The following is a 14,983-nucleotide window of genomic DNA, read 5'->3' as shown; positions in this document are numbered from 1 at the left end:
GAGATTAATCAAATATTAATATTCTTCAGTACAGACTGATTCACTAGATACATTTTAACCTTTGTTTAAATATAGAAAGTAACTCAATCTCTAGTTGGCTCTTTATGTATGTAAATACACAAAAGGACATGAGAAATGATGCAAACACAAAGTATTGGATTATCTAAACTAAACCCTTCATGAGCTAAAGCACAGAATGTACTGTGTAATGAAGATGTACTTGTAAAACACTGTAGCCCATCATAAAAATGCAGATCACTGTAAAAATATTCATGAGGCTATTCTAACATGGAGCAAACGACGTGTATCATATTACACCGCATTCTGAGACTTCCTGGGATTTTTTTTCCTCTATTGTGCATGCAGAGGTATGACAGAAGGTAGCAGTGACTCTTTGAACTCTCCATCTCTACTGCCATCATTCTGCCAAATTTATCTACCAGAGCCTCGTTGCACAGATGTTAACAGCAGTCTTCCAAGCCCACTGAGTCCGCCAGATCCTCAGCGTTGGCAGCCATAAGAGCTTTGAGTGCGGTCTACTGTACATCCTGTCCTGATGAAGCCAGATATGCTGAGTCCTGTAGAGCTCAGAGAAAGGACAGTGATATACGGAGGCATTTAGGGTGAGCGCAGGGTGATTTGGTTCAGCAGTGGGACTAAAACTCATCAACCAGAGCAGATCACAGTGACAGTTTCAGTGAAGGTCAGATTGCAAAGGTCATCTGTCAAAACCCAAGAGAAAATGGCATTATTTTCTAATACTGCTGAACTGAGTGATGTGAAATTGGCCTGTCTGTAGTATTGACAGGATATAGATCTCTAGAATCTGGGAAGGAATCTGAGGAGTAAAAGGTAAGATTAGAACTACAACAAACCCAATAAAGCTTGTTAGATGTAGGAAAGAACTTAGATTTCTCAATTTAACATGACATAAGAAATATGCCATGTCATAGCTTTAACATTAGGTCTGAATTGCAGGCTGTGCACACTGAATGTGACAGTATGGAAGTCATACGAAGTTCCCAAGAAGTATTTTGACCGCAGCATAAACCCCATTTCCGACCCTCATTTTGGAGTTCCGGGGGGAAAAAATAGTAGCTGAAGTGTAATGAGCTCAGTGGCACTGCTGCTAGGGGATCAAACTACGACATCAAATAGGTTTACAGTCTCTTTATCAAATCCTCACCACAGTGCTTTCTTTCCATCTTTTGTTAGATCTCTGTCTCTTTAAGTTTCATGACACGTTATGCTGGGAATGATAATTTGCCCCATGAATATTGCATTTCCCTTCTCAATCAGCATTTACTGTACAGAAATCCTGAATATGTCACAGATTTGTACAGGCAGGTACAGCATGAGGCGTAGTTTAGAAATATGTAGCGACAGATTAAATTTACAGCAGAGAAATATTCAGGAACAATTATGGTGTAAAAATGTGCTTTCTCCTTCATGAAATGTGCAATCTGCAGCACTATGATACAAAATAAAATGGGAGACTGACTCGGGGGAAAAAATTCCCTTTTTTCTTTGCTGAGCTGCTTAGTTCTGATTTGCATTCTTATTTCTGATACAATAAAAGAGCAGCAAGGGAACGTGGGGTTGGAAGTCAAACATCTCCCCAACCTCCCCCCAACTCCCATTTTGCTTCTTCATGAGTAGTGACACAAAAAAAAAGGCTAATTAGCTACACGTCAAATAAAAATAATCAACAAATACTGAATTTAACAAAAAACTATTACACACATTCTTTTTAAATAATTAGCTTTTAATTAGGTTTGAAGCCATTCGTTATTTTGGTATGTACATGCTGTCACCAAGAACTTTATTAGGAACACTTTACTCTTCAAACAGCCTGAATTCTTTGTGGCATTAACTCTACAAGATGTTTAAAACATCCTTTGAGATTCTAGTCCATGTTGATATGAATGCATCATAAAATTTTTGCAGATTATTGAGGTGCCAAGGCCACTGAAGAAGACTCAGTAGACTGAAGTAGCTATTAGAAAATGGTAAATTATGACCATGAAAGGATTCACACATTCAGCAATAATACTCAAGTAGTCTGTTGGATCCAAGCGATGTTGACATTCATGTTCCCCAAACAATTACACCACCCTCACCAGCCTGGACTACTTACACAAGGCTGGATTTATGCTTCTGGCACAAAGTTCTGACCCTACCATCTGTGTGCCTCTGCAGAAATGGAGATTCATCAGGCCAACCTACATTTATTCAGTCTTCAGCTGTCTAGTTTTGGTGAGTCTGTGCAGCTGCAGCATCAGCTTTCTGTTCTTGGTTGAGAGAAGTGGAACCTGATACGCTCTTCTGCTGTTGTAGTCCATCCACCCGAAGGTTCAATGTGATATGCATTCTGAGATGCTTTTCTGTTCAACACAGTTGTACAGAGTAGTTCTCTGACTTACTGTAGCCTTTCGGGCAACTCGAACTAGTGACTATTTTCTGTTGCACTCTCTCATCAACAAGGCATTGATCCATTGTGTGTGAAAATCCAAGGAGATGAGCAGTTATAGTTATACATTTACATTCACATTTATATACTAAACCAGTTTGTATGTCACCAACAATGTCACTGAGATTTATTTTTTCCCATTCTAATATTTAATGTGAACACTACCTGAAGTTTCTGGCCCGTATCTGCATGATTTAATGCACTGCTGCCTCAAGACTGTCTTATAACTGAACCAATGAGAAGGTGATCCTAATAATGTGTTCAGTGAGTGTATATATCCATTTCCAGTTTGCCTACATATTAAACAGATTGTTTCTGTTCTTGTAAGTACTGTACATGCTTTTTTTTTGTAAGTACAAATTCAAAAGACATTGTGTGAACATTTGAAGTAGGTACGCAGGTATGCATTATATATATTCTATAAAATAACAATACTTATTTCTCTGCATTGTATTTTCTTTTGTTTTCATTTCAATACATCACAATCTTCAAATTTCATCCTCCTGCCTGAAATTAAATCCTGGTTATGCCACTGCTTCTGGAGCTTATAGAATTATATACTTTATACAGCAGAAGTGCAGAAGAAGTGTGTAACTTGAAATACTATTCTGGGACAGCCCACTGATGCCTCACAACACCAGGGCTCAAGGTTTGATCTACTATCTACTATCTACTATCAGATTACTATCTGTGCAGAGTTTGTGATTTTCTTTATACAGATGTGTGTTCATGAAAACAGAGAACAAAATACAGAAGATGAAAGCAACCAGGAGTTTTGATCAAATTGAACCCAATAGACTGGACCTGGCTGGTCTCAAAAGACTAAATCCAGGCAAACAGATAAACTTGCAGACCGATACTAGCTAAAACAACCTTCCAACAGCAATTTTAAAAAGATTGGGTATTCTATTAGCCGCTAATTAGGTCATTTCGTATCCAATGCCAACTCATGACTCTCAAATTCAACGTTACAACCTGTGACTAGCCAGAATTCCTACTCTGTTTTCTTCCGGGTCCCTGTTGTTCTCCCTTTTTTGCATGCTGACTCACCAGATCACAATTTCTTTCTTTCTTTTGCTTGACAACCAGTGATGGCACAGAACAGAGGATAACAAGGTTAATGTTTAGGCATAAACCTCCATGCTACATCTCCATACTCCATGTCCTATCACTGCCATGAAGACTAGCTGAAAGTTCTTTCTTAATATATCTCTAATGTCGTTGATTCCCAACACCACCGAGTCACTGTGCTGTAATCCATATGTGAGAAATTAAGTCTTCTTCTTCTCCTCCTTTTCCTTCTTCTTCAGACCTGCCAGCTCTAGCTGAATTATCATCATCACAGGTTTTCCACTGTGACTCACAGCACGGTAACTTAGATCAGTGGTGGCTCAAGCGATTAATGCTCTTGTTGATTGTCAGTCTGCCACTGTTGGGCCCTTGAGCAAGGCCCTTAAACCTCACTGCATCAGGGGCACTGTATCATGGCCCCATGGCCATCAATGTGCTCTGGCCCCAACCTCCAAAGTTGGGATATGCGAAGAAAGAATTTCACTGTGCTGTAATGTATATGGGACAAAACAGAAGAAAAGAAGCCTTGCACGGCCTTGAAGCCTTGCACGGCCTTCCTTATTGGCCATGCAATTTTATAACAAGAAAAAGTTTTGCTGCTAACTGCTGATTTTTTTTATTTAGATTACTTTTAATATTCAATAATATGCATTGTAAGAAATGAATTTATATCTGAGAACAAACCAACTGTAAGTTTTATCTCTAGTGGTGTTTTCCACATTTATGTTGGCTTTTTTTTCCCAGCAGGGTCTCACTGTAAAAACACAGAAGAAACTATACAGCTGAAAGTTTAAATCTTTAGAAAAGCCTGGTTTGTTTCTGTCTCTGTAAAGGTCTAACCTGAATAAAAGGCCTGCAGAGAGGCTCAGCAGTATTGAACATGAAATGTATGAAAGCCCAACACATCAAACAAAGCCCAGTCCCTAAAAGCTCCTAGCTATTGGTCTTTTTTGGGCTTCAAAAACAGCTACAAAAACACTTCACCTGATTAGTGCTTTGAGAGAGAAGAGCCCTGAAACTGGAACAACACGGAGGTGCCCTAATGGGATAGAAGTTGTTCTCTAAAAGCACAAGCACAGTGAGAACATATTGCATTATTTGTCGTTTGTAATTAAGATGAAAATTATAAAAAGAAGAGTGTGTATGTTTTTTTTGTTGTTTTTTTAAAACACATTTACGTATTAAAGATTTTACACATTTGAGCCTTCACAGGGAAGATGCTGGAGAGCTTGATGTTGTTGAGCCGGTGTACCTTTTCCTGTTCGGGGATGAAAAGGAGTCATCGCTTGCTGTTGTAGCCCAACCAGCTTAAGAGTTTCCGAAGTACTCCAAACTGAGTCACTGACATTTTCCACCATTCTATTGACGGCTGCAAACATCAGCTAAAGCTCCTGGCTGGTATCTGTATGATTTTATTGACTGTGTTGCTGTGACATAACTGGCTGCTTGGATGAACGCACGAATAAGCAGGTATAAAGGTGTTCCTGTTTTTTTAGATGCATATCGGCATGTATAATAAGTGTAAACATGCCTGATACCGCACGTCTGTTGTTTTATACATATTATACCTCTCAACGTTCCATTAAGCATCTTGTGCTTCATGAGCCAGCTTAATGTTAATACAGTCTGACTCCAGCTTCGTGATGGCAGTTAGATGCACAATGTAGTGCAAAAGTAATGGAACAGAACACAAATAATTATCTGTGAGCCAAGCAAATACCAAAAAATTAAAAATAAACCAAGAGCAAATTACATACTTTCTTTCTCCTTGAAGGAAAGCCACGATTATTTAGATTAGGACTGTTGAATTTTACCATGTATTTGAATGTGTTTTATCACAACTACAATAAACCTGACTGCATTACACCTATTTTCCCAGGTGATGACAAACAAATCAAAATATTACCTCGATTTATTATATTAAGAATGAAACATGCTTTAGTAACCTCATTACTCATTTAATTGCTAGATATTCAAAGTTTGATTACACATAAATAATTACAGTCATTACCTATAATCATTATCATATCGTAACCTGACGTGCAGCAGTTTTCTAATTATCATAATTTGCTACACCTAATAGAACAAACCATTACTGATCTAAATGAGGCAGGGGAACAGGGGCTGACGTGCCAGTTTTGACGTTCTTGGTGCTTCACTTAGAAATGCGTTGCACTTCATGCTAATATTTGCACCTAGTCTCTAACATTTTTTCAGCATCTTTCCATTTGGCACTTACATAATTTAGATGTTCTCCCTTTCCAGTGATTGTTAATTTACTAATGATCTTGAAAGATGATCTGGTTTAACATGATTTCTGGGATGCACTGATTTTCATTCTGTAGCTTCCTCAGCATTATATAAATACAGTATCTGTGCAGTTTTGTGTAGCATAGTATGTGTAGGGCTTCAGCTGACACATGGCATGAGGCAACGTAGAACTGTTTTTTAGCAAAAATGATAAAATAGAGGGCTTTTCTCAACCATAGCATTGCTTCTCAGCTCGTCAAAGCAAACTAACCATGTGAAAATGTGAAGCAGCACCGCACCTTGGATGATATGCATATTTAAGAAGGCAACAAAATGGTTAAAAGGAACGGATTTTATAAAGACAAGTTTACAGGGAACAAGCTGAAGAGAAGGAAATGAGGAAATGAAAAACACTGAAGCAAGTCTAACAATCACCATCATTTATTTACAACATAATAAACCATAATGGAAAAATTATTACTTCTAACAAGTGGTCATTTATTCAATAAAGAAAATAAACATGAGTTATTTTAAAAGCTATGATGAATCATACAGACTTATATATTCATATTAATGTGTACAGCCAGCAGATTATGTATCTTTTTTGCCTTGCATTTGTATTGAGCCAGAAACATGATAAAACGCACACTCTTTTTAATAAAAGTAATAATGACTGTGTGGAAAAGAAGATGAAATCACTGACCTCTGAGAGTTCATAAAAACCATGTGAAACAAATGCTGGCTCCCTTCAAAAATAAAATAAAAGCAGCGAGTCTTTCCACTCCATGCTTTTTTTGTAAAACGGTGTGCATTTGGCAACTTTGCTCAATTCATTAATGCTAGTCCATAAATACTATAATGAAAGCAAAAAATAATAGCAACAACAGAAGAGATAGAAATGTTGAGAATTTATCTACCTAAAGTGTAAAATGTAAGGCTGAAAATACTGCAGAGTCCAACTTGGAAACATTGTTAAGAAACAATGGAAGGGAAGAAATAAAGAAGAAAGGTAGTAAGTAAGCAAGGATGGAAGGAAATAAGGAAGGAGACAAGGAAAGGAAGACGGATTCACAGCATCGGTTCTATCCATGTGCTTATGCTACGTGTGTGTCGTTTAGCTGTATAATTCCAACGTAAAAGCCATTCACAGCTGTTAAAGAGGATGCATTTTCCAGTATTTGACTGCTGTGTCATTAAAGGAAATAGGCAAGGTACTGTAATCATGAAACTGCACCAAACTTAGGATCAAGTACATTCCCTTTGGAAATATAGAACATATGTTAGGAGCAAGAAATAAAATAAGCATAAGAACAATGGTGAAAAAGGAAGATGATGACAGCTGAGCCAAAATATTTCCACCATGAGCACAGCACTGTCAAGCGAATGATGTGTGATATCCCAAAACACATTAAATCACAGTGAGGACGGAGAGGGAGAAACAGGGGCCTTCTTCAGCATGAAAAAATGAATTCACTGCACTGCAGGATCGCTGAGGAAAGACAGCTCAGGGTCTCAGGACGCAGCGTGTGTGTGTGTGTGTGTGTGAGAGAGAGAGAAAGAGAGAGAGAGAAAGAGAGCGAGAGAGAGAGAGAGAGAGAGAGAGAGAGAGTGAGTTTACTCATACCTGCAGGAAGCTGAACTTAAATTGATGACACTACTTCCTTGACCCGTTCACTCCACTGACACAAAGTCATGAGAAGAAAAAAAAAATCTACCTACACATTTGCAACAAAGGCTTTTTTTGGTAGAACAGTATTTCTTTCCATTTTACTACTTTTAATGAAGTGCAAACAGGACAAATCTCCCCATTTCACCGTAGGAAGGTAATTCAGGGTTTCTTTAGCTCAGCTCAGCAGCTGGCAGCACCACTGGCTGAACAGGGCGGGAACCAACGCTGCAGTACACTCTGGGAAAGCACTTAGGGGAATGAGACAAAGCAGGTCCAACAAAAATAGAAGAAAGAAAAGAAAAGAAAACCTTTCAGTGTAGTGCGTCTTTGACACTCAATGGTATAGGTATCCATAACACAATGCATGAAAGCAGAAGTGACATCAACAGTGAGAGCTGCGTTTGTGTGCGTGTGTGTGTGTGCGCGCGTGTGTGCAGTGCAGAAAAGAGATGGATGACGATGCTCTAGAGTATTTCTCCTACCTAGAGATCCTCTCACTTGCATCAGGACTCCAAGAAGTTTGCCAATACTGAGCTGCAAGTTGTGAGAATATGTGTATGTGGGTGTATTGGTGAGAGAGAGAGTGTGTGTGAGAGAGAGAGAGGGGGGGGGGGGAGTGAGGGAGAGTGAGTGAGAAAGAGAGAGAGAGATAGAAGAGTGTATTTGCGAGTGTATAGAAGTGGAACACATCTCCTGCTTGCGCCGGTCATTCAGGCAGCTGCTCCAAGTGCATCAGCAGCGGGAGGAGCTTCGGGCTGTGTGCCTTTCTACCTTCTCCTCCTCCTCTTCTTCCTCGTCGGATCTGCTGAGGCAGAAGCGTCTTCGGCCAGAGGGAGGGCTGTGGGATAAAGATGATTTGATTAGAATCAGAACCAATGCGTGGCAGATATTGTGAAGGCGACAGGATGATCAACATGCAACCCTTCAATAAGAGTTTAGCAAACACTTGCTGCATTATCAGGATGTAAGTCGGTGTACCACATACACACACACCATATTTATATAGAATATCATGTCAGAAGCAAATACACTTCAGTATACTCACAACCTGTCTCCCTAATCAAGAAACTTTGAATGTAATTACAGCTAATATTTAAATGAACTAAAAACTTTAGGTTCACTTTTGCTGCATATTAAGATGCCTGGCAAGCTGCGCAGATCAATGGTCTGTTTTAATTATACCTGAATTAAAATACCAGAGGGGAAATCTATAGTTACCTCTGAATTGACTTCAGTTACTCCATTGACTATTTTTGTTTGAAGCAATTAATCACAAGGACATTTCAACAAATGAAATAAAAAACAAGCAAAAAATCTTTTCTAAACTGAAATAAGGGCGAAAGCAGTTCTGAATCACTGATGAGTCATGTTATTAAAAAGGAATTTTCAACTGTTAGCTTTAGATAAATTCATGCATGCAACAAACCTACTGTATAACTACTTTAGGAGTGGGTTTAGAATGAATGAGAATATAATACATATAAATAGAAAATGTTCCTCCTTATTCATGCTTCCAGACGGTGTGATAAATTTGAAAAGGTGAGATTGTCTGGAGAGAAATATTCAGGGTTAGTTCAAGACCATGCGTACAGCACACTTCACTCCAAACCAGGCATCACCTACTGCCATCGTCAGTCACTGTCTGGCTTGTATAGGTACTTCATCATCACACTATCCACATTCTTTTTCCTTTTCTTCTCCTCTTTCTTGCTAAGTGGCGGAGCTGCTTCTGAACGGCCTCCAGGCTCTCTCTCATCTTCAGAAGCTGATGCCTGCCTACCAGGACCTCTCTTGATGCTGCTCGCACTTCTGTATGAGATAGTGGAGGCTCCTGAGCTAGTATCTGACTCTGAGCTAGACTGAGATTCAGAGGAGGAAGAAGACGACGATGAGGATGACTCCTTCTTTGACTTCTTCTTTTTGCCCTTTTTCTTGGACCTCCTTCTTCGCTCATTCTCAGAGGAATCAGAGCTATGGCTCCTCCTTTTCCTGCTCCTACTCTTGCTTTTCTTCCTGCTGCGGGTGCTCAGGCTGCTACTGGAGCGATGGAAGTCAACGGCTGAAGCAGAGCGCCTCATGCTGGAGGAGCTGCGGCTATCCCTACCAGACCTCACACTCTTTACCGCATCATCTTCTTCCTGCTTATGCTTGTCCTGCTTGCTGGTCTCGGCTTCAGAATCTTCCAGGCTGCTCCGCTTGAACTTGATAGGCTTGAAATTCAGCACGTCATTGATGGCTGCCTCCAGTGCTGGGTCGAGGTAGTTGCGGTGACTGACCGGCTTGAGGTCAGAGGCATTAGGCAGATCTGAATCAGTGGTTCTTGCTCTTGGGGGCATGGACATGCTGCGGCCGGTGGAGTAGTGGTGGGGACTGAAGGAGTTGGAGTGCAATTCACTGTAAGCCACACTCATTCCATCATCATCCATATCAAACTCGCTGAGCCGACAACTGCGAGCCAAGGACATACGGGAATCAGCACGGCTCACACTGCCAGGGCTTCTCTGGCTCACACTTCCTGGACTTCTACAACTCAAGGAAGGACTAATTGCTGAGCCACGCTCAGTCTGGTGCTCATCGAGCCGAGACATGCTGCGGCGCCGACTTAGAACACTCACAGTACTCACGCTGGACTTGACATCATCATCCATACAAGAGGCTCGGCTTGGGCCTACGGACGACACGACCGATTCCCTGTCAAACTCTGAACAGCGGCTGTCTATGCCATTCCTGGCCCTGCTGGCTGTATCTGAGTAAGCCTGTGACATAACCGAGCCCCTGCCATCCAGATCATCCTTAATCCAGGAGTTCACAGAGTAGGAGTTGGGCTGTTTGGGTTTGGTTTTGCGGAAGGATGAGAGCTCCTGAGAGTCCTCCTGCTCCTTGAGGCTGCTAAAGAGCGAGTCCTCATCTCCTTTACCACCAAAGGAATCCTTAAGGTTGGAGCGTTTCCTATAACTGAGTGAACTCATCACAGACACAGGCCTACTCTGGTCTAAACCGTTACCTTCTTTGCCATTCTCTTGCCATTCCTTCCCCTCTTTGGCATCACTGTTAGCACCATATCTAGATGAAGGGGCAGTTGTTGGGAAGGAGGCCAGAACAGCAAAACAAAGAAATGGAAAGGAGGATACAGAGATAGAAATTAAAAATGCATCACAAATTGAAATAAAGAAAAAAGACAATATGACGTGACATTAGGAAAGAGATTTCCACACAGCATTTAAAGTGCACCTTGTTGAAGCGAAGACACTGACTAAACTTAGTAAACACCAACTCACTATTGAACTCAGATCTCTCTCACCTATAAAGAAACACACTGCTGCTGTGAGATACACTGTAGATGGCAACTCATTCCTCTACATTGTCTTCACAGTAAAAAAGATAAAAACATACTAAAATATTGAATATGTAGGTGGGATAAATTCTTATTTAAAGCATGATAGATGTGATTTAAAGGAAGCTCTGATGCTATAGAGAATGTAAGACAAACAGAACCCAAAAATAATGAGTTATTATACAAATTCTACGAAAAGCCATGCCTCCTAAGCCAAATAAAGATCTGCTGCACACAAATATCACTTCTGTAATTTTGCAATATATCACTTTGAATGTCTTTGCATAATTGTTTGTGCTTCCTAAAGTTAATTAGAAATGCTGAGAAATACTGCCTCAAAGCCCATTCTGAAGGCAAGTCCACAATTGGGAACATGATGAGAAGGAATTTAAAGCTCTAAAGTTTTTTAAAAGTTGTGAGGGGCTCATGAGGGAGGCTTAAATCTTCTGGAAAAGAGACAAATGCAGGGCAATCGAAGCTGTCAGCCAGCAGGCTCAATCTATTAATCTCTGGAAGAGGGGAGCAGGTGTAGGCATGCCAGCTGGCCAACAGGCGTGTCGATAAATCTGCCAGGCAGGCCGCTGCTGCTAAAGAAGTCTCTGTCATCAAACCTTGTGGCAACGAGGAGAATAAGTGATTTGGTAAGAAAAAAATCTCCCTTAAAGCAAAGGAATGCCCTTTCCTAGCCTGCTTATTTGCATGTCCTACTTTGATTTGTTGGAGGTAAAAGGCAGAACAAAACTACTGACCTTGAGCTCTTCAGGTTGTCATCTGACATATTCTTGGCAGAGCTTTTGTTTTTGGAGAGCCAGGACTTTACCCCATCAACCCTGTCCTCCACTTCAGAGCAGGAATCTGAATCACCTTCACTGTAAAAGCGAAAAGGAAGAAATGGAGCGTCAGCACACAGCTAAAAGCAGATTCGGCATGGACTGTTAGTTTGGCGATAGGGGTGGAACAAACGGCTTTATAGCACAGATACAACAGCCCTGAGACATGCGCTCAATCAGCAGAGGCGTAAAAGCCTCAACGCCATTCTTTGTGTTAGTTAGCTCTCACATTCGAGTCCTTGCAGCCACTGGACATCCTATTTGAACAGACTCTTCTCATTTAAGTACAATAATGAGCCTGGTGAAAAGTTTAAGGACTTCCCGATTTTTCTATAGTATGCCACAAGTTTTTAACTCTGGGGTAATAAGAAAAATAAAGGTTTTGAAACATAATTTCTGCATTTCTGCAATGACAGCAAAATAGTAGCAGTTGGGCACTTAAGAAAGGAGATATGAACTGCCTGAAGCATGTAAAAGATCAGAAAAACCCAAGAGATTTCTGAAAAGGAAGCTTTTATGGTTTTAAAAGGGTAAGAATATGAGCACTATTTAATGTAGTTTTATTTCACTTTACTCAGTGAGTGCACTGTTCTGCAAACAGATACCAACCCAGCACCAGCAGAGGATCAGGGAGTCATCAATAATTGGGGGAAAACTTACAAGGAGGTCCCACAGGAGAAGAAACATTATGGGTCCACACACTGAGCAGCTAACTGAATCTAAGGTCGGTCTGATTTCTCAGGCTGAGATAAAGCTCCTGGATTTATGTTTAGCCAGGCCTTCAAGTCAATTTTCCCCTGTCTCTTCAGATTAGCCTTCTCACTCACTAATGATGCAGCACTTTGCATGGAATAGATTACAAAAAAAAAAAACCCACCTTAGCTATTTAGCTATTCAGAAGGTAGTAGCAGCTTCACTTAAAGTTGATGCACACAGAAAAACTCCAAATGAGGTCACAGCTACAGGTTTTAATTAGGAGTTACACCTGCTGTTCCCAAACCCAGAACTCACTCAGTACATCTGTATCATTACTCATCTCCGAGCATTATACATTTATCTAAAACAACCACAAAAGGTAAGTAAACACGGAATCAATTCCATTGCAGTAGGATGAGGAGATGTACAGTAGCATAAGCAATTTTGGAGCACACCTCAAGCCCCATGCCCTTATCAAAAGGTTGATGAGATGAGAGGTTATCGGAGTTCTTCTGACTGTGCACAGACTTTGAGACAAGCTGGACATCTCGAGCAGGTACAGTACAGAAGGTAGATGCTCTGTGTATGTGGAAAACTGGAGCAGGACGGTACACAAAGTATTTTGTAAGCAAGTACTTGATAATACAATTATGTCAGTGCATCACAAAATTTGTCACTGACTGCACAGCTTTATGCAAACTATGCAACAATTTTGGAGGACAAACACTTTTGCCTTGATACATGACGTAATAACATACGGGGCTTTTAATGTTGACATTTTGCACTACACTTACTAAGAATTGTTTTGCTTGTAAATATTTTGAATTGTGATGGCTAAGTTGCGTAATAACAAAGAGTGTAAAAGACTTGTAACTGAACTTTATTACTATACTTGAAAATTATTCTTGACTTGCATATTACTAAAATTCAATAGGTGTACTCTTATCTAGTTACATCTGTAAGAAAAAAAGCTGCACTTTTACACCTGACATTTTAACTTCGATCTTTAGAATACTTTTTACAAATCACAAAGGTCTCTTCCAACCAATGATCGTGCACTATATACATCAATTGAATCGACTTAGTTTAACATCAAATTAATTCAGTACAGCTTCCAATACAGCTCATTATCTGTTTAGAATCATGCAGAGAATTCATCATCTGCAGTGACCTTCTCATGCTACACAATCTATGCATGTGTGTGAATATGGATAATCCACTGAAGTGCAGTATGGAAGTTGATGCCGAGTCCCCAGGCCCTACCTCCGTAATAAATTACATAAAGTATGATATATATAATTATTTGGGTGTCAAAAACATTTTCACATGGAAAAATCCACTGTGTGCTGGTTGATAGAACATGAGAGATACTGCCATGAGAATAAAGGAGCTTGATGCCAGATCCTGGTTCAGTGCTGGGAGACAGGTCTGGAGAGACTGTTAACCAGGTCATTTGTGGGTTATGCATTATTTATCTTGCATGGTTAAATGATTGATGAAAACACACCCTCCACTTTGTCTGTCACAAGCAGTTGCCAGGAGTAGGGCTGTAAAATATTCAGCACACGCAGACAGATGCACAATATATACGCTATAGTAGAGAGAGAGGCTATATATAGCGTCTATGTGACTCAAAGTGTGTTATAGAACTGTGCAATGGGCTGAGGGGTCTTGTGAACAGCATAAGTTCAACCGGCCTGTTGAGCCCAGAGAACGAACGAACGAACGAACGAACGCACTCACGCACACACACTCTCACACACACGCACTCACACACTACACACACACTCACACACACACACACTCACACACTCACACACACTCACACCGCTATCTGTCTCTCAATCACAGATACATACAGACACACACACTTACCTGTCAGAATATAGTGACTATATCCGTCAATACAAATATGGTTAAGAATAATTTACAAACAGCAAAGAAAACTAAACAGGGATCATGCTTAGCTCATGTGGTCAGTGGCATGCATGGATTATAGCATGTGATCCCATGCAAAACAAATAGTGGAAATAACCATCTATCAATGGGTGATGTTAATTGTCATGTCCATGGAGTGTATTGCAGTATCACTGACCTGTGGCCCAATAATCTGGACCCTCAGTAAAATAACAAGCTTAACAAAAAATATTGCCATATTTATTTATATATATTTTTGCCATTCTCTCAAAATAACTTTGATACTGCAATATTATCCAAAGAGAATTCCAAACCGGGTTAAAGTGAGCGCGAACAATTGTTTAGGCTCCTCACGTTCTGTTCTTTCGTTTCTGATACTTAGTCACCATGTCTTGTAAACTGGAAATGGAAGATGTACAAGAAACAAACAAAAAGAAAAAAGAAAGGTGAGACAGGCATATGTCACAGACAGACAGACAGACAGACAGACAGACAGACAGACAAACAGACAGACAGACAGACAGACAGACAGACAAACAGACAGACAGACAGACAGACAGAAACCTGAAGAGGATGGAATGAATATAAACAATGGAGCAAATTCTAAAGAAAATTTGTTGTGGATATAGAAAAAGTTGGTGTGAGGAAGTTTCTTCCATTCTAAAGAATTTGGGCTGTGTTTCTGATTATAGTCTGGCTTTGATTGGGTGCTCTGTTTTACACTCTTTTATTTTTTCATTTTGCTC

General features: G+C 40.2%; 1 protein-coding gene across 4 annotated transcripts in view; it reads right to left on the bottom strand.

Annotated features, from left to right (window-relative positions):
• Positions 1-6,216: 6,216 nt before the first annotated feature.
• Positions 6,217-14,983, bottom strand: part of myo18ab (myosin XVIIIA b) — an 84,051-nt gene continuing 75,284 nt past the window's right edge. For 3 of the 4 annotated variants that reach the window (XM_060888386.1, XM_060888385.1, XM_060888387.1), the window contains 3 exons: positions 14,592-14,636; positions 11,544-11,663; positions 6,217-8,298 (listed from right to left, as the gene is read on the bottom strand). In XM_060888386.1, coding sequence (XP_060744369.1) covers positions 8,193-8,298; positions 11,544-11,663; positions 14,592-14,636 — 271 coding nt within the window. In that variant the 3' untranslated portion in view covers positions 6,217-8,192. The remainder of the gene's footprint in view (positions 8,299-11,543; positions 11,664-14,591; positions 14,637-14,983) is intronic. The other variant, XM_060888388.1, reaches the window with a different exon arrangement.

This window comes from Tachysurus vachellii, chromosome 15 (genome assembly GCF_030014155.1).
Source record: "Tachysurus vachellii isolate PV-2020 chromosome 15, HZAU_Pvac_v1, whole genome shotgun sequence".
In the NCBI taxonomy this organism is placed as follows: Eukaryota; Metazoa; Chordata; class Actinopteri; order Siluriformes; family Bagridae; genus Tachysurus; species Tachysurus vachellii.
The sequence above is the reverse complement of the archived record's forward strand: the minus strand, read 5'-3'. Positions and strand labels throughout refer to the sequence as shown.